Source organism: Haplochromis burtoni, unplaced genomic scaffold (assembly GCF_018398535.1).
Source record: "Haplochromis burtoni strain Fernald_Lab_line unplaced genomic scaffold, NCSU_Asbu1 Contig_23, whole genome shotgun sequence".
Classification (NCBI taxonomy): domain Eukaryota; kingdom Metazoa; phylum Chordata; class Actinopteri; order Cichliformes; family Cichlidae; genus Haplochromis; species Haplochromis burtoni.
Genome location: NW_024582384.1, coordinates 1,162,993 through 1,188,503, shown reverse-complemented (window position 1 = coordinate 1,188,503; position 25,511 = coordinate 1,162,993). Strand labels below are relative to the sequence as shown.

The following is a 25,511-nucleotide window of genomic DNA, read 5'->3' as shown; positions in this document are numbered from 1 at the left end:
ATTTATTTTTGCTGTGGATAAAAATCTGTTTATTCTAAAATATATTTTGTACGAAACGAAATGTTTTTCTTTAATTGCTGTTTTTACCTAAAATGGTACAAAGAGGTATATGAAAAATCGACAATCACTGCATTTGGTGGCTCACACATCAGTTTTCACCGTCATCATGTAAAAACAGTGAAAGAAGAACCCTCTGCCTAGGTGAACCCAGATTAAGGCGTAATATTCTTATTTTTCCACGTAGGGGAGTAGGTCTGAAACTTCACACAGTCAGCGAGTGAAGCCAGCCTCCAATAATCAAAGTGATTAAATGTGGCTTTGTCACAAGTGTGCTGCTTTTCATTGAGGAATACATCCAGGAGGGGGCGGTATTGGTCAATTTATATGTCTAAAACAATTTAATTGTAAATTCATGGCAAAAAAAAGTAAGTAGCCATAAATGTGGTTACATTGGACGAATGCTGGATAATGGTGTGAAAATGACAAAGATATAAATCAAACAATCAAAAATAAAGCATTTTTAAGTGTAACTGCTTATGTTAGGATATCACATTTTATAAGATGTTTTAGGTGAAAAAAGGGACGGGGGGCTCAGACACTTTATTACATATACGTGTTCAGCTGATTCAGATATCTAAGCAGTCTATTACATAGTGGCAACTGAACTTGAAACGGAGAATCAGAATGTGAGTGGCTATGAACATACTTCGGTTGGGTTGTGGGTATAAAATGGACAGGTATTTCTTGGTATTTCAGAATCTGTTGATCTTGTTAGATTTTTCCACAAAACCATCTTTAGGGCAACTGCAGCTGTGTGATGCTATCATGTCAATATGAACCAAACTCTCTGTAGAATGCTTCCTGCACCTTTTTGAATCTGTGCCATGAAAATTTAATGCAATTATAAAAGTAAAAAGTGGACGAGCCCGTGTAACAAATAGCGGGCTGTGAGTGTGCAAAACCTTGACACTCAGTGGCTCAGATAAAAATTAAACATGTTCTATCTGACTCAGAATGGTTCACATACATCAAAGGAATGAAATATTGTACTTTAGGTTTATCTTTAGTTTAATTAAGCTTAAGCAAACATAGTGCCAGTTAGCAAAATTATGTACTTAAAAAAAGTATTGCATTATAATGTGACAGCACTGTTGGTACTGGCCTAAACCTGTCTGGTAGGCACCAGGAAGAAAAACTGTCAGCTCTGTACATGCACCATATTGTTATAAGTCCACTGAAACTTGAAGAGATGTAAACAATGACATAATTCCTTTGTGGCATACTTTCAAATCAGCTATAATCTTCAGCAGATTAGCTAGCAAGCCCACTGCATGAATAGCGATAGTAACAAACACACATTTATTCTTATCTAGTTCAGTTAACATCATGTTACACACAAATGTTTATCAGCAACCCTAGCAGGCATTTTCTTTTTCAGAAAATAAAGTAAAATTCAGAAAGACACACATTTTAAAGTTTAACAATAGCTTTTATTGAATCAAGACCATTTTTACAAAACATTTTTATTCAGCAAATATTTCTTAGCAAACTACAACTTTGCATGAAGTTTGATTTTGAATTCATTATTTTTTCTTAAAAAAAACACCTTTACCTCTGGATTAGTTTATAAAACGTGACATTTAAACACCTTAAACCACACTCCTTTAAAAGTGCAGGTGATTCCATTAAACATACAAAGGTCCCAGCTTCCTTCACAATTTCTGCCCCACATTTTTTACAAGAAAATTCACACACACATACACTGCGTTTCAAAAAGCACTGGCACTATTTGAAATTGTGGCAAATGTAACATTTCAGTGTTCTACTACAGGTTTGCCATTTAACACAAAACAGGTTAAACATGTAATCATTGATTTGTGATATAAGTATGCAATAAAGAAACAGTCCTTGCATCACGAATGACCACAAATCTATTACTCATTGCCAGCCAAGACTGCTCTTCAATAGAATAGGCTCAGATTTACTGAGAGGATTTATACTCATTCTCAAAAGCAGCTCTCAGCCGAGTTGTTCTGTGCTTTAAGGTCCAACATTTTTAAAGTATTATATCTTTGATACCTTTGCTCAGTTACTGTCTCCACCATTATTTTTTACAGAGAATAGTGTAGCAAGCAACATCATGAAAGGTGATGCTTTATGTACAAATCTGATCAAAGCAGACTCTGATAAGACTTAGTGAAATGTAGTTTAGTAACAAAAATTGTGGAAATTAAAAGGACAAACGAGGTTAGAATATAATTAATACTGAAACTTTAAAATAATCTATAATTTTTTTTAAAAAGTACAAACATAAAGCAACCCAAGGATAAAATCTGTCAAGACCGATACGTCAAATATTAAAATAAATCGAGTAAATATACCAACAGAAGACAGAAATAAATAGCCAGTGTACACACGCAGGAGCTGTTTTCTGATATACACTCCCTTTTATGGGTTCTAGTCTTCCAATACATAAAAAACAGAACAAAAAACCCCCCAAAACAATAAAAATTTAAAAGCATAAATATAAAAACATCTTTATCTTTCAGTCAAAAAAGCACATAAATAAATACAAAATTACTAAAATTGTTCTTGTCATTAGTATAAAAACTGAAAATAGAAAAAAGAACATGTTCAGTCTTGAAACAAGTTTTTTCTGTGTCTTTCATGGTGAACATTGGATATTTTTTATCTAGTCCACACAAGAGTTCAGTCCATTTTACAAGTTTTTACTTAAACTGGTCTGGGATTAGATTCATCTGCGAGTGGATACTTGTGGGAGGGCTGGAGATGCCCTCTGACCAATCAGACATGTTGGAATGTGGGGAAGAGCTGGACCATTGGTCAGGGGACCCAGGGGAGGGGGTTAAAAATGGGTGGTCAGGCACCTGTAGCTGGTGGCTAGGTGTGTTGTCCATTGGGCCTGAATAGCTGTGCTGAGATGGAGGGGTGAGAAACTGGGTGCCAAGAATCTGGGTCTCCTGCGGCATCACCGTGTGGATGGGCATGGTGCGGCCTGAGCAGTTGTTTTGCTGCATGTCAGATCCATTCAGCTCAACAGTTGGGAAACTCTGGTTGAGGGACTGAGTGGCTGTGGTGTTGTTAGAGTTCTGGTGCTGGAGCTGCCGCGAGTGAGCCTGTTGCATCATGTGAGCAGACGAGCCCAGATGGCTGGTTTGCAGATTCTGGTAGCCCATTATCTGAGACAGGGTGGCAGTACTGACACCATGCAGAGGACCCATCATGTTATGGGTTATCTGTGGCGGTTGGGTGAAGCTTCCTTGCTGGCCTATGCTTGAGTGCATCCTGGAGACCCAATCACACTGCCCCCCTCTGCCACCACCTATAGATGCTGCGCCCTGACTGTTGGGGCTGGACACAGGCAAATGGGTGAGACGGGGTGGGTTAGGATCAAAAGCCATGCAACTCAGATCCTTACCCATGTTCATCTGGCCAGGATGGGAATCTCCATTCCCCTGCAGGTGATTTAAAGACATTGGGGGCGATTGCTGAAAGGGGGAAGCCATGGGAGGCGAGGCAACATCGGAAAGGTAGCCATGGGGTGACTCGAGGGAATCAACTGGTGAGAGGACACCTGATGTGTCTAGCAAGTTACTCTTCCCATCCACTGACTTTTTCTTCTTCAGCCTATTATCTTTGCCGTTGTCCTTTCCTCCTTTTCCACCCGAGCTAGGCTTACGAATCTTCTTGCCCGAAACGTTTGGCTTGAGGTTGCTGAGATAGTCATTGGGGGAACAGAGAGGTGGGGAGAGGGTGGAGGTGCTTAGGGGTGCACTATGAAGCCCAGGACTCCTGACCACATTGTATTCATCCAGAAGACGCACAATGTCATGGTGCATGCGTTCCTGGGCAATATCTCTGGGCAGCTGGTCAAGATGATCGGTGATCTCGCGATTGGCAAAATGCTCCAGAAGAACTTTCGCTGTCTCATAGCTCCCTTCACGGGCTGCCAAGAAGAGCGGCGTTTCTTCCTATAAAGAAACCAAATATTGAGATTATCATTAGTTAAGGCAGGCCACAAAGTCAGTGTAAATGGGGATTTCTGCTTCAGCAGGAATTCTACACCACTGTAACTACAAACCTCTCTGAAGCCCCACGGCATAATCTGATTTGCACCTCACTAGAAATGTAACTACACATCGCAGTGATGCAGCCCATAACTTTTGTGATTGGCCGGTTCAGTTGATTCCAACTATGCATTTACGGCTGCTTTTTTGCCTCTGTTTTTTAATTTATCAGTGTGAGAATAACAATTACTGAATAAGTATAAGGAATAATAATGATATATTAATGTATCACAGATGCTCAGATTTTTAGCAATGTGACTTTTATATATCCTGCATTTAATTGGGTAAAACCATTGACATTTAAAAATTGTTTTTCATGAGAGATCTGGCCGAGAGGACAGCAGAAATTACAACGAATATAACATTAAATTTATAACAAAACAGGCATTTCTTTTCTTTTTTTTGGCACACCACCACCAATGATGTTGGCCACTTACGTAGGTTGCAACAACAATTGACTGTAGACGTCTAGTCAGCAGCTGATAACAGTTTTTTTTGTTTTGTTGTTGATCTAACTAACAAATCTCAAACAGGACTTTTATACAGTGTTTAAGCTGCTTAAGATTGCCTACCTTTGCTGCATCTCTAAGCTGCTTTTCACCGCATCTCATCTTTTTTATGTGTATGACTTATTATACCTGTTGTTCTTATCAAGGATATACAAGTACATGTTCTAGCAGGGAGGTATGCTCTCCTGGGTGGAAATACCCACTTCTCATTAAACAACACTTCATACACTAGATAATCACTGTAAATGTAAGGACAAAGGCTTGTGGAAAACCTCCATTAAATGCATATCATTTCACATACCTTATTATCTTGCATATCTTTGTTGGCACCATTTTTCAGCAGTACCACAGCAGCCTCCACATTGTTTACAGCTGCAGCCCAGTGCAGAGCAGATTTACCTGCAGAGAGTGCAAATTCGGGGTTTATTATCATGACCCCTAGCACAATAAGCCATTTGTGAAAACTGTAGAGATTGTAGTTTGATAAAACTTTAGCTACCAGATTCATCAGTGGCATTAGCATCGGCGTGACAGTTGATAAGTTCTTCAACCATGCCCTCAACTGCTAAACGGGCCGCCAGAATCAATGGTGTTGTTCCATCGTGCATGCGGGCGTCAAGATCAGTAGCACGGTTTCGGATTAAAATCTGCAAGGACAAGATGTTTTCTGTTAAATTAATTTAAACTGTTGGGTCAAACTGGGACAAACATTGTCCTGAAAATAAAATCCTAAGGGGATTTCCAGGGCATTTACCTGGAACACTCCCTGTGCATCTGCTGCCACGGCTGCATGAAGCGGTGTGCGACCCATGTTGTCCTGAACGTTGGCATCTGCGCTGGATTCCAAGAGGCGTTTGGCAGCATCTGAGCGGGCATAGCGGGCAGCCAGGTGGAGGGCAGTCTCGCCTGTACGGTCAGTCTGGTTATGGAGGTTGGCGCCCTGGTAAATAAAGTCAGAGATTATTTCTGCCGATGGATCCTCTTCCTCTTCACTGTTGCCATTCTCCAGTCCTCCACCGCTGCAGGAGGCGATCATCAAGGGAGTAAAACCATCTGAAAAGAAGGGGGAGTGGATCAGTGAGTATATAAGCATCTTCAGTCAGTTGTAATTCAAAAGATAATTTATGTTTTATTCGTTTGTGACACCCTGACAGAGAAATTGTGAGTTTTTCAGTTACACACCTGGTCCTCTGACATTGACATCCATGCATCCATTCTCTATGTCTCCCTGAGGAGGTGTAGGAGCAATGGATTCAATCCGCAGGTCCGCTGCATCCAGATGTTGCTGTGTCCATTTCCTGTGATCTGTATGATCACCCAAATCCAACATGGCCTGTTCCTCAAACTGAAAGACACACCAGTTAGTGTCAGTGTTAGTATCAGAGATGATAAAATTTAGAATGGACAGCTTTGGTGCAAAGGAAAACTCTTCTTACCCTGAAGCGCTTGCACTCCGGATCCTCGTCCTCCCATTCATTTTGATTGTCATCCATGAGGTTCATGTCCGAGTGTTTCATTGGCCTATTGAAAAGAGGTTGCAGATTAGAGCACCTACAGCAAAGCAAATACAAGTCAAGGAAATATAGTGACCCACTGCCAGTGCCAGTAACCTTCACATTCCACTTTCAGAGTGCACTTACTTTAAGCCAACAGAATCCTCTCCCAGTGGCTCGCTGCGTTTCTTTTTGCTTGGCTCCGATGCTTTGAATCCTTCAGGAAACCAGAGCTGGCCGTGCTCTCGTCGCCGCTTACGGGACACCAGAACGCCCAGACAGATGAAACCCAGAGCAGCCAAACCGAGGAAGATTATATACATGGGGTAGAGCTCCAAATCAGAGGGAGTAGGTCTCACACCTGGAATGATTGTTTAAAATAAAATTATTTTACATGACTGAAATGCATTGTGTTTGTCTATGCATATATGTGTATATGTATGGAAAATCTTATGGCTGAAACTGAGACACGTACTTGTGACAGCTTCAATGTAGGGAACATTGAGATTCCCACTGGTGGCCAGTGCTCCAAGGAATGCAGCTACATCTGTGGCACTCTGGAAGCATTCAGTAGACTGCTGGTAACACTGACGGTTGTCAATCTCCAGGTACACCACAGACCTATGAGCAGAGATAGATAGTCACATTAGCATTAACCTTTTTTAGCCTTTTTGTGATGTGAATACAAATCAGTGTAATTATTTAGTGATTAAATGTTAAACCTAGCTAAAACTCTCTATGTTGTGCCCTACCCTTTGATTTGCAAAGGATCCAACTCTCTGCGTTTCCGGGAGCTGACGATGGATGACACACCCTCTTTAACTTGATCCAAAACACTGGCTGGCATCGAAGCCCAGTCAGGCCACCCATCTGCAGAGCGCTTCAGCACATTATGCTTAACAAGGTCTTGCTCATTGCCATAGTAAGGGAAGATCATGGGTTCTCCTTTGGCGTCACGGCGGAACACCACATTAGTGTGAAGGACACTGCTGAGCTCTCTGAGGAAGGCTGAAGAGCGGTTCTTAAGCTCATCTGGTGGGATGTGGACCACAAGAACTAAATGTCCATCAGCCAGTTTCTCTGGCATGTTGTTGGCACAGTCCAGTCCATCCCATTCACATTCTGCGTTGTTGCAGCCCTGGTCACAGTGACCATCAGCATAGTGGTCTTTACAATACTGATCATATAGAGGGCTGAAAAACAAAATAAGACTGGGTTAATATTCTGATACCGCCCCACAAATCTTTAAAAAAAACACCCAAGACATTTCTGTGACACTTACTTGCATTGTCCTTCTTGTCCTTGGCAATCAAAACCATCATAGAGACAGCCAGGGCTATTACACTGCCCATCACACTTCCCATCATTGAAGTATCGCCAACACTGTAAAGCAGAGGAGCAGTTTTGCCACGGATCATCAAAATTAAGCGAACAGTCTCCTCCATCCCAGCCGCAGGCGTGGTTGTTGCACACTGAGTTGCAGATGTGGTTTCCTGCAAACTCGTCACACTGTGGAATCTCGCAGCTCATCTCCACCTCCGGAGGTGGGGTGATGTCCCGGCCAAACCCACCAACGAACGAGTAGTCAAGTATATGGCAGAGCAGACCATTGAAGTTGCTGGGGCAGCTACACTGGAAAAACGGAGGGTCTGGAGTTATCTGACAAGTGCCACCATTGTAACAGGGGTTCGAGATGCAGAGGCTGTCAGTCGGAGTTTGGCACTCAGGCCCGGTGAAGGTTGAAGGACACAGGCAGCGTGGACTTAGATGGCCTGACACACACGTGCCACCATTCCTGCAATTCAGACTTCCACAGGCACGAGAGTCATACTCGCAGGTGGAGCCAGTGAAACCCTACAGGGGCAGAAATAACACAGACTTTATGATTAGTGTGCTATGCTTTGGTTTAAAAGGACTTTTTAAGTGCTAACATTTAAGTAGACGCTATAATGTTTTACTCACAGGTGGACATTTGCAGACAAAACCATGAGGTGTGTTACTGGCAACAGCACATGTCCCCCCATTTCTGCAAGGTCGCCCTTTGCAGCCATCAAATACCTTGTCACAACGCTGGCCTGTGGCACAGAAGCAAAAAGCATGTGTCAGCTACTCTTAGAAAACATTTAGACTTTTGCTGTACTTTTGCTGCTGATCCACATTCAGTACCTGTATACCCAGTGCGGCATTCACACCGGTAGCTGTTGGTGAGTTGGATGCAGTTGTAGGAGCCTCTGGGGTCACAAGGATCTGACAAACACTCATTGACGTCCCCTTCACAGCGCTCACCTACATAACCCGGTGGGCACACACACTGGTAGCCTCCAATGCGGTCCACACACTTGCCATTGTTAAAGCACTTGGGCTCATTAGTGAGTGGGTCTCTGGAGGGGGTGCAGTCATCTAAGTTAATCTCACAGTGGACACCTATAACAGGTCCAGGGAAACAGATAAGTTGGGTTACACACCATGGATACCTAGGTATTCATTTATCAAGTATATTTTTTGGAATGTGTGTATGCACATATGCTAAACTATAAGATACCTTGTGTTCCTCTGGGACACGAGCACTTGTATGTGTTGATTAGGTCGATGCAGGTTCCTCCATTTTGGCAGGGCTGAGACTGACATTCATTGATCTCTTTTGAGCAGTTCACACCATGGTAGCCAGGGACACACTGACAATAAAAGAAATTCAAGCATATTTTGTTATTTAAATGAGAAACAAGTTTAGAGGGTTACCAGAAATAAACAGCCTCTTGATGTATCTATTATATCATATTTCAGAGTGACTATTAAATCCATATCAGCTGCAATCCCTTCAGAACAGTTTGTCTTAATGCCAACCAATCACTTGGTGGCTCAGCTGATTCCCATATGCATCTGCAAATCACTTTGTAACCCACCTCTATCCCAGCTCCTCATTTAATGCTCTAACTGACTTAATCACTGTTATAACGGTTGTATTCTCTAATACTGCTCTCACTGCTCCCTGCTTTCCATGCATGTTCATGAAGGGGTTGGGAGGTGCCTTACGAGTACTACATATATACGAAGTTCCCAGAAAAGAGTCATAGCACCAAATATAAATCAGTGTCCTGGTGACAATGGTTTATCAAGCTGGCTTAGCTGACAGAGTCCTGTCCAGGACTTTATTTAAGATAACTTAAATAAATCAATTCATCCTTAAATTACTCATATATCCTTTTACCTCACAACTGTAGCCTCCTAGATAATCAGTGCAGGTGGCTCCATTTTGGCAAGGGTTGGGTGAGCACTCGTCCACCTGTTCCTGGCAGTAACTGCCAGTGTAGCCAGCTTGGCAGCGGCAATAATGCGTGTTTCCAGCATCCAGACACTGGCCTGAATTCCGGCACAAGTGAGCCACGTCAACACCTACAATCAAAGACAAACGAGGAGTTTCAGAATGTACAAACTGCCCACCAGACTATAGCAAATTTACTATCAAAAGCTTCACCTTATAATCGAAATGAGCGTACCTTGCTGTTTAGCTGCCACCTCACAGGAAACACTTGGGATGTCACAGTAGAGGCCAGTCCATCCAGTCTGACACTGGCAGGTGTAGGAGGCACCTTGCTGCCAACACGAACCTCCATTTTTGCAGGGAGCAGAGTCACACCAGCGCACAAGATTCTAATTTAGGATAAAAAAGAGAGAAGGTACTTAGATGTAGTAAAGAAGCCTAGGCATGTGATAAGACAAAGATAAGAATATTTCTCCCTACCTGACAATTGATCCCTGTGTAGCCATGAGGACAGGTGCATTTGTAGGTCCCATAACTGTCAAGACAAGTGCCTCCATTGAGGCATGGCTTGGAGTCACACTCATTGATATCATATTGACAATAGCTCCCTGTGAATCCGGGTAAGCACAGGCAGGTGAAAGTGTTGATTCCATCCACACAGGTGCCACCATTAAAGCAAGAACTATTGAAACAAGAAAATAGGAAATGTTAAATCCCTTACTTTCCTCTGGGTCAGTTCATCAGAACAGTTTAATAATAACAGATTGTAGTGAGGGGAGCTACCTGTCAGTGCAGTCGTTTGTGTTGATCTCACAGTTGATACCGCTGAAGCCAGGTGGGCAGGTGCAGGTGTAGCTGTTCACACAATCGGTGCAGTTGGCCCCGTTCCTGCACGGGTTGCTCTCGCACTCATTTATGTCCTGCTCGCATCTGCCACCACGAAACCCGGGCGGACAGGTGCATGTGAAACTGTTGATGCCATCGCGGCACAGGCCACCATTACTGCAGGGATCTGAAATGCAAGAAAAGGAAGTATGATTGCCACTTTTGTTTTAAGTCAAACACAAAGTGGGAACTTAAAAGGCTTTAGATTTGCTTCTTACTTGGTTTGCAGTCATCGATGTCTGTCTCACACTTCTGGCCAGAGTAACCCGGCTGGCACTTGCACTGGTAACCTCCCATGGTGTTGAGGCAAAGGGCGCCATTGCGGCATGGGCTCTTCACACATTCGTTGATATCGATCTCACATGTTTGACCTGAAGGGGAAAACAAACAAAAAAAAGTATTGTACTGTTGGGTAATTATATACTAACTGACTACACACACATTCAGCCAAACAATAAAAAAAAAACAAAAAAACACTAGCTGGAAAAATGTATACCTTGCCATCCTTCAGGGCAGATGCAGGAGAAGCTTTGATAATCTTCCGACTCCTTACATATTCCACCATTTTTACATGGCCTGGAACTGCAGGGGGCCAGTAGAGTCTCACAATTTTCCCCTGGTATGACCAAAAAAAACCAACATTGATTGAATCACTCTGGCATTACATAGGAGCTCCTTTGAGTACCTAACTGCATGTAATAAAATAAGCACCACAGTTTCAGTGACTGCAAAACACAATTTTAAAAGCAACACAATTTTTTTTAAATTCCAGTTTCCATTCCACTTCCTTATTCATTTCCATGACATCTTAGCCAAACAGGAAAGGCCTTCCTGTTTCCTGCTATTGTTTGTTCATAGACAGGAAACAGGACATGGCGGAAGTGGGACTAGTGCTCGGAGCAGTGTCCGGGTCTCTGCGTTACATTAGCCACAACGGCCTGTTATTCCAAAAAGCACACACACACACACGCTATTATCCCAGCAAAACAGACGAGCAGATCTTTCCACACAGAGACGCCAAAAACCAGACATCCCTGTCAGTAGCCGCTGGGTGATGTTTTCAAAAACAACACGGAATATAACAGTCTAATCCTTTTTCAGTGGAAACTTGGAAGATTGTGTTCATGCTATCAGACCTGTGCAAACAGCTAAAAGCAGGTGCTAGTTAAATGAACAATCCAGTTAGCAGTTGTAATTCTCACAGTGAGAGATAAGCAGTTACATGTCGTACCGGTGTAAGGAAGCAAACAATTGCACTTGTATCCAGCCACATCATCGATGCAAGTGCCCTGGTTGAGGCAGGGGTTGGAGGCGCACTCATTGATGTTAGTTTGGCAATTAGGACCTACAGCAGTTGGAATTAGAGAACACACTTTGGTTAGATGTTGGCCAACAAGGCTCTCCTCATTCAATCTGTGCGCAAATAAAAAAGAAAAGTGCAGGTATGGCCAAACACTGACCTGTGAAGCCAACTCGGCACGTGCAGTGGTATCCGCTGGTCATATCCTTGCAGGTTCCTCCGTTCATGCATGGGTTGGACTCACATTCATTGTTATTGATGTCGCAATTTTGGCCGCTCCAGCCAGAGTCACAGGTACATTTGTATCTTTAGTAGAAAGGCTTGTTCAGTAATTGATATATATAAATATATATGTGTGTGTGTGTGTACTTTTTTTTCCTCATACAACCTGGATCCCTACTCACCCATTAAGAAGGTCCTGGCATCTGCCATGTATGCAGGGGTTGCTGCTACACTCGTCAACCTCGGACAAACAGGTGGCATCATTGTATCCCTCTGGGCACAGGCAGGTGAAGCTATTGATGCCATCCACACATGTGCCTCCATTGTGACAGGGGTTGATGGCACAGTCGTCAATGTTGATGTTACACATTGCTCCTGTAAGACAGTAAATCTGGTTTTAAGAACAGTGTCACAAACGTTTCTTTTGGATGAACTGAAGTGATCAATAACTAAGCTGGCCATTATCGAAGCCAAACAGCTGGATACTCCCATGTGATATAATTTAAGGCCTTACAGTTTGCTCACTGAGATAATCTGTGCAGGGTTTTTTTTGCATATGAAAAACAAAAAGACAAACTCCCTCAATATTCAACAAATACAATGTGTACCAAGCCTGGTGGCCCCTGGAGGCTCTTTTACCTCTCCTACATTGATTGAATAGGGCCCTGTTGAATAGGCAGAAGGAGCCCTTCAGCTGAATCACAGAGAGGGGGGAGCACACACACACACACACACACACACACACACACCACCCCCATCCAGGAGACCTAACCTCACCCAGGGCTGTTTACAGGGACAGAAGGCCAGACTTATTTCACACATGGCTGAGTAACAATTAACCCCACCCCCCTTTCTGATCTCGTACCCGGCTCCCTCCTCTTATGCTCTTCATCAGTCAGGAGAGGAGGGCCCAACTGCCTGATCTTCAGTTCCTCTGGGTCAGTTCATCAGAACAGTTTAATAATAACAGATTGTAGTGAGGGGAGCTACCTGTCAGTGCAGTCGTTTGTGTTGATCTCACAGTTGTGGCCTGTGAAGCCTGTTGGATTGGCGTGGGGTGAGAACATCAGTCAGAACCGGATCCATGTGACCTGCCTGGTCTATTTCTTAAAGAGTGCCTGTCACCAAAGTTCTGTATTTTAGTGCATTACAGGTTGGCTTGCTTAGTAAATCAAGTGTTAACTGGCTTGTCGTGCAGACACACTAATAACCATCAGATATGTGATTAAAGGACAGCCTCTCTTTTCCTTTCAAAGTATCAGTTTACAGAGTCTTTGCAAGCTCAACGTCACAATCTTTTCAGACGGGAAACAAAGTCAGTGCTTTGTGTGTGCTGTGTGCATGTATCAGGCTGTGTTCCCTTTCTCTTCTCCTCCGTCCCACATAGGCAACATGACACCATTGTTCCACAGGAATGGGTCCGCCAGCCACCTGTTCTACCTGCCCCTCCCAAAGCTCAGGTGACCACCCCCCTGCACCTGTAAACTCCACCCAGCGCTCACCTGTGTAACCGGGCTCGCATGCACATTCATAGCCATTTATTTTGTCGATGCACTTCCCGTAGTCACAGGGCTTGCTCTTGCAGTCATCCAGGTTCACTTCACAATTGAAACCTGTAGATCAAAATATACATAAGGGGCAGAAAAAAGGTGAAGAAAGTGCAGGCATATTTCACTGGAAGAATTTCAAAGTTGTATAATATTAAAGTCTCACCCGCAGTGCCTTGTGGGCAGGAACAGATGTATGTATTCTCCCTGTCCTGGCAAATGCCGCCGTTCTTACAGGGCTGGCTTAGACACTCGTTGATGTTAGTTTCACACAAGCGGCCAGTGTAGCCTGGGCGGCACTGACAGGTGAAGGAAGCCAGGCCATCCCTGCAGGTGCCATAGTGGCAGGGATTGGAGTAGCACTCATTGATGTCAATCTCACAGTGCTGCCCTGTGTATCCTGTAATGTAGGAGAACAGCTTTAACACCCGCAACCTTTTTCTAAGAAAGACAAACAAGATTACGCAATAAATTAGAAGAAAGGATTAGTCTGGTGTACCTTCAGCACATTCACAGGTGTACTTGTTGGGTCCATCAGTACATTTAGCTCCATTCTTGCAGGGTGTGCTGGCACACTCGTCAACGTCCACCTGACAGAGACTCCCTGAAAAGCCTGCAGATGCAGATTTTTTTAAAACCAAGAATTAAACTTCTTTCAATATTGAGAGGAAAGATATTTGCAGAAATGCAGAAAATTGCTGAAATTTGCATCTAAAAAAGGCCACGTGGTGCTGAAAGTCCTAACAAATCATTCCACAACACTCCCTTCACCCCTCCTTTTTCGGGCTCTTACTGTGCAGTGAAATCTTTCTTTCAAACCACATCACAATAGTCCACAGCTTACCAGCTAAAAACCAATCCCTACCCCCCCCCCAATTCTGGCGCTAAGCTCTTACACAAACTCTCCAGCCCGCCAAATATGCTAATGTTTCTGCAGCCCTGTCTGTTCTGTCCAGCACACTCGTAAATGCTTCACTGACACTATTAGAAGAGGTAAATCATTTACGTTCAATCGGGGGACTGCATGCACGGCACTCATTGACAGATAGTTAATGATCCACCCTCTTTTCTTAGCTCCCATTGTCTTGCCAAAAAAAGGGGAGGGTTAAAATGATACCATGGAAGCTATTTTTGTGGCTCTGCTTTTACTGTAGTAATCAGATTATTTCTCACCTTTGGGGCACTCGCAGTGGAAGGAGTTGATCTTGTCAATGCACTTGCCATTGTTGAGACAAGGTTGGCTGGCACACTCATCTGTGTTGATGTGGCAGAACACACCCTCATATCCTGAAATGGGAGTTATAGGTCAGGTCACGTTTCTTTTCTTACCACAAAGTAAAGGAAAAAAACATGTCAAAAGAAAAGTAGTCTTCTTGTATTACAAACCGATGCTTTACCTGGCATGCAGATGCAGTGGAACCCTCCGATCTGGTCCAGGCAGGTGGCATCATTGTGGCAAGGATTAGACATGCATTCGTTGACATCCATCTCACAACGAGGCCCTTCATACCCTTGGAGGCACTTGCACTGGAAGGAGCCCTTTGTGTTGAGGCAGCGACCGCCATGCTCACAGGGGTTAGCACCTAAAACATTAAATATGCAAGTTGTAATAAATAAATATAATAAATCAGTTCTGCGTGTTAACTTCAAAGAATCACAATCATCAGAGGGTTGTAATCCAAACTAAAGGAGACAAACTGGTAGCTTAATAACATACCCAGAGAGCACTCATCGATATCCAGGTTGCAGGCCGATCCAGTGTAACCTGGGGGACAGGTGCATATTGCCTTGCCATTGACTGGGTTGGTGTCACAGTTGGAGCCCTTCTGGCATGGGTTGCTGATGCAGGCATCATCAAGATGGCACAACAGACCTGTAGCCATGGATGTATTACATTTTACTCCCTAAACATTATCATGATCATGATATGTCTGCATAGCATTCACAGAGGGGTCACAAGAGCCATACCTGTGCGTCCATGGGGGCACTCGCAGAAGAATGAGGCCACGCGGTCGTGGCAGGTGGCACCGTGGTGACAAGCTGCACTGGCGCAGTCATCAATGTTCTCACTGCAGTCGTCGCCAGTCCACCCATTTACACAGACGCAGTGATAGCCACCATGCGTGTCATGGCATGTCCCGCCATTCTGACATGCATTGGGCATCAGCTCGCACTCGTCCACATTTTCTGTGCAGTATTGACCTAAAAGAGAAAAAAAAAAGTTGGTATTTATTATCTTAAAATGTTATTGGAGGATTTTTTTAAAGCCTTTAAGTGAAAGGTACCTGTGTAATGAGGTGGGCATCGGCAGTTGTAGGTGTTCACCCCGTCCACACAAACACCACCGTTCTGGCAGCTGTGGCCTGGACAGTCATCGATGTTGATCTCACAGTTGTGGCCTGTGAAGCCTGTTGGATTGGCGTGGGGTGAGAACAAACGAGTCAAAATGTAGAAAAGCTCTTGCGACACTTGATTGCGGGTAATAATCAGACCTTTCCTTCCTGCATAAAAATAGATATACAAGCTCGTGGCAGAGCACAGCCTGTCCCCTCTGTTAACATCAAAGGCTTGTGTGGGTGTTTTATAGGCACAATAGCTCCGCTTAACAATCAACCCACAGCTCCACAGGTGCCTGTACTGGTGCGCTATCTAAACGCATTCCAGCAAAGACACCCGCAACTGGCACGCAGCGTGACTTAAAACTTCGACACACAACATCAGTTATTCATCCGCATGTCCAAACAACGGGCTCTGTGCTGACCACATAATGAGACAAAAACACAGGCAAGTTAAAGCTTGATCCAACCACCCTTTTATTTTAACTGATGTGGTTTGCTAGGGATAAGGAGGTAATCCTTTCCCTAAGAGTCCGCAATGTACACTGCTACTACTCCAAAGTAAGATTGTGACTTTTGGAACTAACTGTGACCTTCTATAGCAGTACTTTCTAATAAAAATTAGAAAGCATGGTATGAATAATTTAAACATAAGTACTGTATAGGTTTGATGCAAAATCCCTAATTGTTTTTTCTCCTCTTTATTTCCCCACATCTACACGTATGTATTGTGTGTGCACTTTCTACACATCTGGTGTCCTGACTCTTAACAGCAGTTACCACAACATTGCGCAATAAATGTGGCAGACAGGCTGGCAGTGTTGATGTGAAAAACAAGATATTTTTGCGAGTCTGTGACCTCGTGAATAGGGTGTGTAAATCTATAGGTTTGTGTGCATGTGGGTTTCTCTGCCATTGTAGGGGCTCGCTACCGATTATCAGAAGGAAACGTCTGTGCAACTGCATCCTGCCTGTGCAGGCTGGCAGAGAGAGAGGGGAAGAGCGGTGATTCCAGATTACTCCACTCCACCCAATCAGATTTTACTACAACAACAGCCTGGTTTGTAGGTCAACTGATGTAACAGGAAAAACAATTGTGTGTTTTGTTACCACACTAACCATCCACAACTCCACGTGGCAGCTACCATTACTCTGTAAATTCATGTTTGTGCCATACCTGGAAGACAGCTACAATCGTAAGCGGTGTCCCCCTTCTGGACGCAAGTGCCTCCATTCTGGCATGGTGACGGGCTGCATGGCAGATAGGGGTTCTCGCAGTGCTGGCCTGTGTACTCTTGAGGACAACGGCAGTGATACGAGCCCACCTCATTCACGCATACGCCGCCATTGAGACAGGGAGAGGGAGTCTGGGCACACTCGTTTACATCCTGCTTGCAGGTCTGACCAGTAAAAGCGCGTGGGCATTTGCAGATGTAGGTGGATTCTAAGGCTGAGCACAGGCCACCATTTGCACATGGATTGGAAGCACATGGGTTGGCAGCCTGACAGGTTTTACCTGGAAAGTAACATAGTAAAAGTGAAATAATCATAAAAAGGGCTTAAAAGAGGGGCAAAAGATTTGTAGTCACGAAACAAGTTTTGAACATTTCCATACATACCAGACCATCCAGGTGGACAGTCGCAGCGGTAGGCATTGAGGGCAATGAGATGGCATGTTCCTCCATTGCGACAGGGGGAGCTCATACAGGCGTGGTTGGTGGGGGTCAGGCACAGTCGGTCAGTGAAACCCAGGCGGCACACGCAGCGGAAATCGAACGTGTTGCTATGGGAAACAGCGCGGCATTCGCCACCGTTGCGGCATGGCGAAGGACTGCAGGGATTTGGATACTGGCACCGGCTGCCTATGTAGTCACTGGGACACCTGGGAACAGACAGCGAAGAGAGGGAGCAGCAATGATTAGAAAAGCATGACTTTTTTTTTAGCATGGGAACAATTATCTAAACAAAAGGGGAGTAAAATGAGGGGTTTGATGTGTAAGGGGGAGGTGTAGAAGGGAACTAAAAGTTTCCCGCCCAACAAAGTCCCACTGCAGTGTGACAGGGATAACATGTTGTTCTAATACGTCTCTCTGGATTAGCTTCCCTCAGAACCTTGAAAATACATTCTGCCGGGACAACAGACGCCACAAAATAGTCTAGCAGTCTAACAGCCTGTTCCCATCTACCTTTCGCCCCCATGCTGTCCATACTCATCCACAATGACCGTAGAGATCAAGGGGAATGTGCCGCTCATGGATGACTGATATGAAGCTCTGCATTCAGGCCCTAAGCCTGCTTCCCTCCTATCCAGACCAAGGACTGTTACTGCTAAGTCACACAGCTCAAAGTGGCTGGTTAGTTGAACAAATTCTCTCATAAATTTCACAAAGATGGGTTCTGCCCACTGTGGTTACAGGGTGTTTGTAAAAAAAAGAAAAAAGAAAAAATCAATACATTTTGACCAAAGAGTACAAGAAATTGACTGTTTTAGCATTGTGCTAATGAAATGCACAGACATTATTTGATATGCAGCCCGTACATAACACTGCAGTCCCATCTGTCACGTAAGGGAGCATTTAAAGTCAGCAGAAAAGTGTTTACATTTGAATCGGGAGGCTTGTGTGACTGTGTGTAGCTGTGACCTGAGTGTGTGAGTGGCTATGTGTAAAGGAGGGCATCTGTTGGCCTCCTAGTATCTCCACAGGGAGCAGGTGCGCATGTTAATGAAGGCAGCTGTTGGTCAGGACTCCTTCTCCTCCCCCATCCTCGTGTCCCCTCCTCCTTTCCCCTTCCTCCTCCCCCTCCCTTCTGTCCCCTTCTCAGACAGGGGTGCTGACAAAGCCAACCTCTCCCCCGGGGACATAAAGAACCCATGTGAAGTCAGCTGTTGCAACTTCTGTGCCTCCAAACCACACGACTTATTCTTAATTCCTCTCTTCCTTACCTGTTCCCTTTTTTTTTGTTTATTTCCCTTTTCACATAAATTATTTCCTTCTAGTTTTCTCTACTTTAGCTCTCATTTCCCCTTGTGTTGCACCAGATTGTTCATAACTCTATTGTTGACTTAGATAGGTGAGACCAACAGGGAGTTTTTAGCAGGGCCTCTACGGGGAGTCCAGACAGTTGTAATTGGCGCAAGATTGTAAAAGCATTTGAGGTGACTTTGAAGTCACCGGGAAAACACACTGAGTGAATTATAAAGGTAATTCACTGCTGAGGTACAAAAATCTCACCCACTATGATAAAAACGAGGTGTTAATAATGGTGTGTGTGTACCATCCTGTGTGTGTGTGTGTGTGTGTGTGTAGTTAACTCCCACGCAAACTGACTGTAATAGACCTTGTTTGTCCTGAAGTCAGAGATAAAGATCCACCCACACGCTGAAAAGACCAGCAGCACACACCACGGCAACAGGTCTCTCCCAGCGCTGCAATGTCCCCTCAGGCCAGAGCAGATGCTTCCCCGACCTCTGACCCTAAACACTTTTGTGACTGTGGGACAGCCCCTTTGCCTTCTCTTCCCTCTCTCCACTCTCCCTGCTGGGCCTGATCTACCATCTGTCACTCTGGGGGTGACTTTATGCTCTGACACAAAACGTGCCCAACTGTGCGCTGGAAATGCCACCGCTGTGGAAAATGTCATGTGAAATGACTGAGGGTGGCGTACAGTAATCAAAGGCATGTATAATGTTGTCAGTCTTGGTTTTTCCTTTCATGATACTTGACAACGTTCCAAGATCACCGACTATTTTTCTTCTCTCTTTTGATTTTCACTCGTCCTTTTGTCTTTATTACATATTTGTTTCTGCCCTTTCCTCCTCATTTGCTTTGTCTGGTTAGTTGATGTTCCCTTGAATGTGTCTCATCATTAGCCAAGATGTGACCCCTGGGGTCCACATCTGTTAGTAAGACCAAGAGCGGAGCAATGTAGCCCAGCTAGAGAAAATGAGAAATGCACTGGATTTGGAAGCCTCTCAAATCCCACTACAGCAATAAAATCCATGAGAGAGAAACACTGTTATATTAAAAGGGTGTATAATAGTCATACAAAGATTGTGCACTCTCAGGCTGTTGAACCTAAAAAGGGCTAAACTGCATAAAGTGTTTACTAAACATTGAATCATGCTCATTTGGTTCGGTAAAATGCGCATTATTGCTTGGAAATCAAACCACCTTCCTAAACAAAAAAGTTACTCTCTACAAGTAACATATATCTTCAAAAAAGGGGATCTTAGAAGAATCATTGGACAATAATAAAGCGGTTTCTGTTCCACTCTCTAAAATCAGTGAAGTTGGTAGAGGCGGTCAGAATGAGAAGAATTTGGCACCTGTCTGAATAACAGCACAGCCTGACAGTGAGCTCACTTTCATTCACAAAAGTACGGTAAACAGCCGACAGCATAACTCTGATTCCCTGTGTGTGCGTGTGTGTGTCATGCACCTTGTTCTGCTGCACTCACTTAACAACGCTGTAAAAACATCCCAGCTCACAATCAAAACCAGGAAAAACACCTGCCTGCCATTCCACCTCTTGTGATGATTATCAGTGAAAGCCGATGGAGTAGTCTGGAGTCTATTACTTCAGATTACCATCAAGTCAGGTGGGCATAAGTGTGTTACCACAACATATTAATTCATCATTACTTGTTTGGTCGCTATAAAGGGTGACTCACATTCCAACCAGATAACATTCCCCCCCATGCACATGCAATTACTAGAAATATCAAGACATGCACACATTTTCTGGCTAGAAGAGTTATTTCATTTGATAGCCTCTACTGCTAGATATGAACTTTCAACACCCACTAGAGTGACACAGGCCCTTATCGCTCTGCTCTGACAGCATTGCATCAGCATCTCCTGCTTTGAAGGTTTCCAGATCAGTCTCCAAAGTAGGTGTGAAAAAATATGCCTTTACATTATATATGCAATGCGTTCTCTTCTGGGAGTTCTATATCTGAAAATTGCACATCAACTGTAAGAAGATGGGACCTTTTTTTTCCCACCAGCCTCTTTCAGTGCTATATCATGTGGCCCCTGGCATCTGGGGAATGGGCCCAACCAGGGGAGTGGCAGCATTAGAGCTTAAACCCCAAATAAAAAGGCAACACCAGCAGGCACCTTAAACCCACTAAGCACTTGTATGTCCCTGATTCAGGGAGCTGAGCTTTTATAGAGACCTTCCTGGTAATCCTATAGGAGGACAAAAGAAGAGCAGCATTCTTAGAGGAAGAGTGTAAAAATCATTTCAGGTTGTGACTGAGACGCATTATCGTCAATAAACAACACCATACAGCTCCCTCTACTAGCTACATCACATTAAGTGAAATTCTCTCGTCTGGTCTATTTCTGTCAGTGCAGTATTCGAGACATGTGGGGCGACAGTTGAGATGTTTATTCTTAACACTTATCTCTGACCAAAACGGCACCCATTTCAGCAAAGCAGCAATAACAGTGAGTCTGTCACGTAAAGGCCAGACCGAGGGCAACAACCTTTTAACCTGACTTTGCCCTCATTACAGTCTGACAAATGGAAACTAAATTTGACTCATGCTATGCTTGTGCCCTCAAACTTTAAAGTTGCCTACATTAAAAAAGACTGCTGCAGCTTCGTGGGAAACAGGAAGCCCCAGACCTTGAGATAACCTCTTAATTCACAGAATCGCAACCGAGTACTTCCCCACTGCAGACACTCGTTGCTATTTCCGTGTCCAATATCGCCACAATTTACATAAACTCTCCGACTTCCCCTAAAGTTAGTCAGTCTTTTAATGTAAAGAGATTTGTCTTCAATCGAGGAAACAGCATTAAAGGTTTTAAAGCTGGTTCCCCTTTGTTCCTTTTGAGTGTTTCGATTTTCTCTGGAGGTGTATGCTGTCACACACATTAAGACCATATTCTTGTTCCATTTTTAAAACCAGCATGGGAACCTTACTATCTCAGCCAATCAGTCAACCACACAGCTAGCTGTTATATTTCTTTTAGCTAAATCTAACCTTACTCTACCAAGCTGACTGCTGTGATTGTAGAATGAATTAAACCTACCATCTTTAGAGGTTTTGACTCTTGTTGAATTTACAGTTGGTTGGGGTTAAAAATCACCTTAAAATCCTTCATTTGAATATCAGCTTGAGAAAAAGCAGATTCTAGTGAATGCAACATGAATAAAGAAGACAAATCTAATCCTTTTCCTGATTTCCTAAAGGTATGAAGTAATATTGGGGGAGGGAGGAAGGGTGTAATGTTGTTCATCATTGTCGGCATGTGATTCGACTCTCGCACTCGTGAGAACTGTGCCGAAAAGAGGATTCAGATCTGTCTTAACCACTCAAAACTGTGCCACCATATGCTGCATAACCACAAAAGCAGAACATGATTCAGTGGTATCTCCGATAGTTGGTTCTGTGGGTTTGATGTGTTATAACCTGCTGACCTTCCCCTAAACATCACGTGAGGGCGACCGCACAATTTAGATGCCCTCAGCTGAACTCCACCACTGCTTTCCTTTTTCTTGTCACGGTGCAGGCATTCCCTCCTTTCTAACTCAGCCGACTTTCCACCTATGTGTCAGCAGCACAAAATTTAAAAGCGAATTTGATGTGACACAGCATGGCACAAAAATATGGACCACTGCTGGAAGATTCTCTGCTACAGACACTTTACCCTGACCCCCCGAATCTCACAGTGTCCCCATGACTGATAGCTGCTTAGCTTGGCAAGGATGAATGATGAATGAGCGGGAAGCCAGGAGGAAGAGAGAGCGCGGGTGGGTGAAGTGATGCTCTTATCCTGTCTGCTTTTAATTGGACTGAGCAGAGATGAAGAACACAATAACAGCTTTGTGGGATCGGAGGGTGGAGAGAGTTTCTGTGTGAGAGCGTGCGCACACGTGCAGGGCGCTGTGTGTGACTGTGTGTGTGTGCAGAGCGTGCGGATTCACATATTGTGAATTGGTGCCCCTGGGCTACTCGCGTAGGTCCTTCAATAGCTCTCCCTTGTCCCCGCAGACCAGAGGAGAGCCTGCCATGATCACATGCCCCAGGGCAAACCAGGCCACCTCTGAGTTTCTTTCAAGAGGGGAGAAAAAATAAAGTGACGCCACAAGTAAAAATCACACATAAAGATGCTTTCAGAAAGCATCAGTTTCCAACTCAGACCAGATAAAAGTTGGTGTCTCATTACATTATATTAAAATTTACAGGAAGGTCAGCTCAAGGGAACATGTTTGCATATTAAAACGTCTCACCCAAAAACATCAATCCACACTCTAAACAAACAGCCCCACAATCTGCCTCCCTGTCTATTCCCACTTGTTCGCCCTCAAATTTCTGCACTTTATTCCAATTAATCTCACTCTCTTGACATCCAATCCAATTACATTTCCCAGCCATCTGGCTTTCAAATGGAGATCACAAGCGGGTGAGGTGGGGGTGGTTGGGGGAGAGAGCCATTCAAAACGACGGAGAGAAGCCTTTTGGAGGAGGGGGAGGTATGGCAGGGGTTTGGTGTGTGTTGTGGTGTTTGGGGTGGCTGTGGCATGATGGGAAGCCCCACTCAGATTAGTCACACAGCATTATTCTGACTGCAGGACAATGGGTGACGGGCGGCGGGCGAGCCCCAGCTGTCGCCCATGAAAGAGCAGAAAAACAAGATTTAGGACTGGACGCGTCCTCTCACTTTGCCAGGCAAAGGGGGACTTGCATTCATTAAGGGGCTGACTAAAAGAGCTATTCAGGGGGACTTTGTGTGTGTGTGTGTGTGTGTGTGTGTGTGTGGTCTGTTGTGTGTGTGTGTGTGTGTGTTGTGTCGTGTGTGTGTTTGGTTTTTGTGTGTTCCGGCCTCCCCTTTCTCATCTCCCCAGCACTCTGAGGCTGCTCTCTCTTTTCATTTCTGCACTCCTTTAAAGTCTTTTCTTTTCAGGGAATGTGTGCAGAGAGCAATGCAGCACTCGGAGGGGTACAGGAGCACAGCAGCCCAGAGGAAACTTAAGGGCCTCTGGTTGCTGAGCAGAGAGACCGCTCAAAGGCTGGAATTAAAAGGGGGAATATGTGGCCTCTTTTTCTTCCCCACCCGTGCAATGGGGTACCTTCCCCGAAAGCGAAAGTATACCTTTGTGTGACCTTGGATTTGATGGTGGCTATGAACGCTCACCTGAGGTGCGATCACCGCTCAGCTACAACCATCTCACAAGCTGGCATAGTAACACACAAACACAAGAAGCTAGCTACATGGTCTGGTCTTTCCTCTGACTCGCAACAAGATGCATGGGTTCCTCACGCTCAGCTCTTCATGTTTTGCTCTCAGGCTCCCTGTTACTTACTTGCATTCACCATTTCCGTTTGGGGTGGCTTCACATCTTCCTCCATTAAGGCATGCCTCGGTGGGTAGAGAGCATTTAAGACCTGTTGAATGCATAAACAAATATATAGATCAAAACATGTTTTACCCAGCACAGTTTCTCTGTGCACACAGGACGGAAATGAGCACACTGGGATTAATCGGGATTAAGCTGCAGGTGAAATCATGAGGGAATTATTCAGCAGTTAAGTTTTGGTTTTTGGGTTGTTTTTTTTAACACAGCTTTATTAGCAAATTTTAATGCACACGCGTCGTGATTTTTAAATTGATTTGTTCCACAAGTGTCCGCAGGGGATATTGGGAAGCCTGTTCGTGGACACTGGTGAGGCTAGAAGCGCGTGGTGCGTGGCTTTTTTTCTAATTCAGGGGAGGGGGCTGTGGGGGGGCGCACGGTTTTGCGGGGAGAGCGCAGCAGCTGCGGGGCTCAGATGCGGAACAAAAGAAATCGTGGTGCAGCACGAGCCATAAAACACTCTCCTCGGGTATTGTTTACCGGGCAGACGGGAATAACAGCACCTCCTCCTCCTCCACCCCCCGCCAACCCGGGACTCACAACACTCTCCCACACTTGTAGACAAAAGTGCTTGCAACTCTGCTGCGTCCCTACGCCCGCCCCCCCCCCCCCCCCCAAAAAAAAAATCCGCGTCCCTCCGCACCAACTTCCATTATCTCATATTTTACATGAAAGTGGTCCAATAACATCTTACAAATAGACCGTTTATTGTCTAAAACTCTAAATATCGTTTTTTATAAAGCATTAAAAATATTTGTTGATAAAATTCTTGATATAAATTTAGAGTAAGAAAACAAATTAAATGTTGTGTTCAGGTAGTTAGCTTTTGATCGTGGTTCCAACATTGCTGCATCTACCGCATAAGCTCAGCTGATTTTAGTGTGACTGCTCTGCAATGAGCGGACAAAATAGCTCGCGACATCTTCATTTAGCGCACACCGGGGGAGCCAGCCAAGCGCACTGCAGCTTCTGGTTTCTTCACTTTCCCACGGCCAAGAGAAGCTGGAAAACTTTCATCGAGATTTATTTATGCAACTTTTTAATACTCCGATCATAATTATACAGCATGACCTTTAAATCACTCAAATCAGTTTAATCGAGTGCCTTTCTCTTCCTCTTTATAATTCACAAACTTCTCTAAAGCCCACTTTAATTGTTGCGAATATCACAGATAAGTCTCGGTCATGCTCTGTGGCAATGCACGCTCAAAAATAAATAAAAATTGTTTACCTTGTGCGATGGCGATTGCTGGAATCAGAAATGTTAGTTTCACAAAGAAACGATACATTCCTCCTCTTCAACTTCACAAATGTTGTTGACTCCCGCGTTGGGTTCGCATAGATCCGCAGTTGATGAATCCAGGTGTTGTCTTGAAATAAATATCCAAGAAAAAAAAAATATGGAGGTAAATCCAACAGCGAGAGATGGGTGAGAGAAAGTCTTCAGCTGGACTCAGTTCATAGATGTTAACCTGCTGCCTTCCGAGTTCTCAATGAAAT

The 25,511-nt window shown here is 44.3% G+C and overlaps 1 protein-coding gene across 1 annotated transcript; it reads right to left on the bottom strand.

Moving 5' to 3' along the window:
- Window positions 1-1,468: 1,468 nt before the first annotated feature.
- Window positions 1,469-25,511, bottom strand: notch1a (notch receptor 1a). Its single transcript, XM_042218754.1, has 34 exons — window positions 25,243-25,511; window positions 23,962-24,043; window positions 17,262-17,524; window positions 16,820-17,158; window positions 15,592-15,714; window positions 15,275-15,508; window positions 15,024-15,179; window positions 14,704-14,889; window positions 14,480-14,593; window positions 13,806-13,919; window positions 13,473-13,706; window positions 13,262-13,372; window positions 11,942-12,134; window positions 11,698-11,843; window positions 11,469-11,582; window positions 10,734-10,853; window positions 10,456-10,608; window positions 10,136-10,364; window positions 9,833-10,034; window positions 9,588-9,741; window positions 9,299-9,483; window positions 8,633-8,765; window positions 8,257-8,514; window positions 8,053-8,165; window positions 7,373-7,944; window positions 6,843-7,283; window positions 6,566-6,711; window positions 6,238-6,451; window positions 6,034-6,118; window positions 5,780-5,942; window positions 5,352-5,650; window positions 5,097-5,244; window positions 4,899-4,996; window positions 1,469-3,992 (listed from the first exon to the last, which is right to left on the bottom strand). Exons 1-34 carry the CDS (start codon window positions 25,298-25,300, stop codon window positions 2,730-2,732), a joined length of 7,443 nt encoding a protein of 2,480 aa, XP_042074688.1. The 5' UTR covers window positions 25,301-25,511; the 3' UTR covers window positions 1,469-2,729.

Bases quoted from the DNA above. Each gene is read 5' to 3' on its own strand.
- notch1a (XM_042218754.1), bottom strand. From the start codon at position 25,300: ATGTATCGTTTCTTTGTGAAACTAACATTTCTGATTCCAGCAATCGCC. The intron at 10,035-10,135 runs GTAGCTCCCCTC...TTGTTTCAATAG, and splicing joins ACAAACGACTGCACTGACAG to TTCTTGCTTTAATGGTGGCA. The intron at 9,742-9,832 runs GTAGGGAGAAAT...ATCCTAAATTAG, and splicing joins ACACAGGGATCAATTGTCAG to AATCTTGTGCGCTGGTGTGA.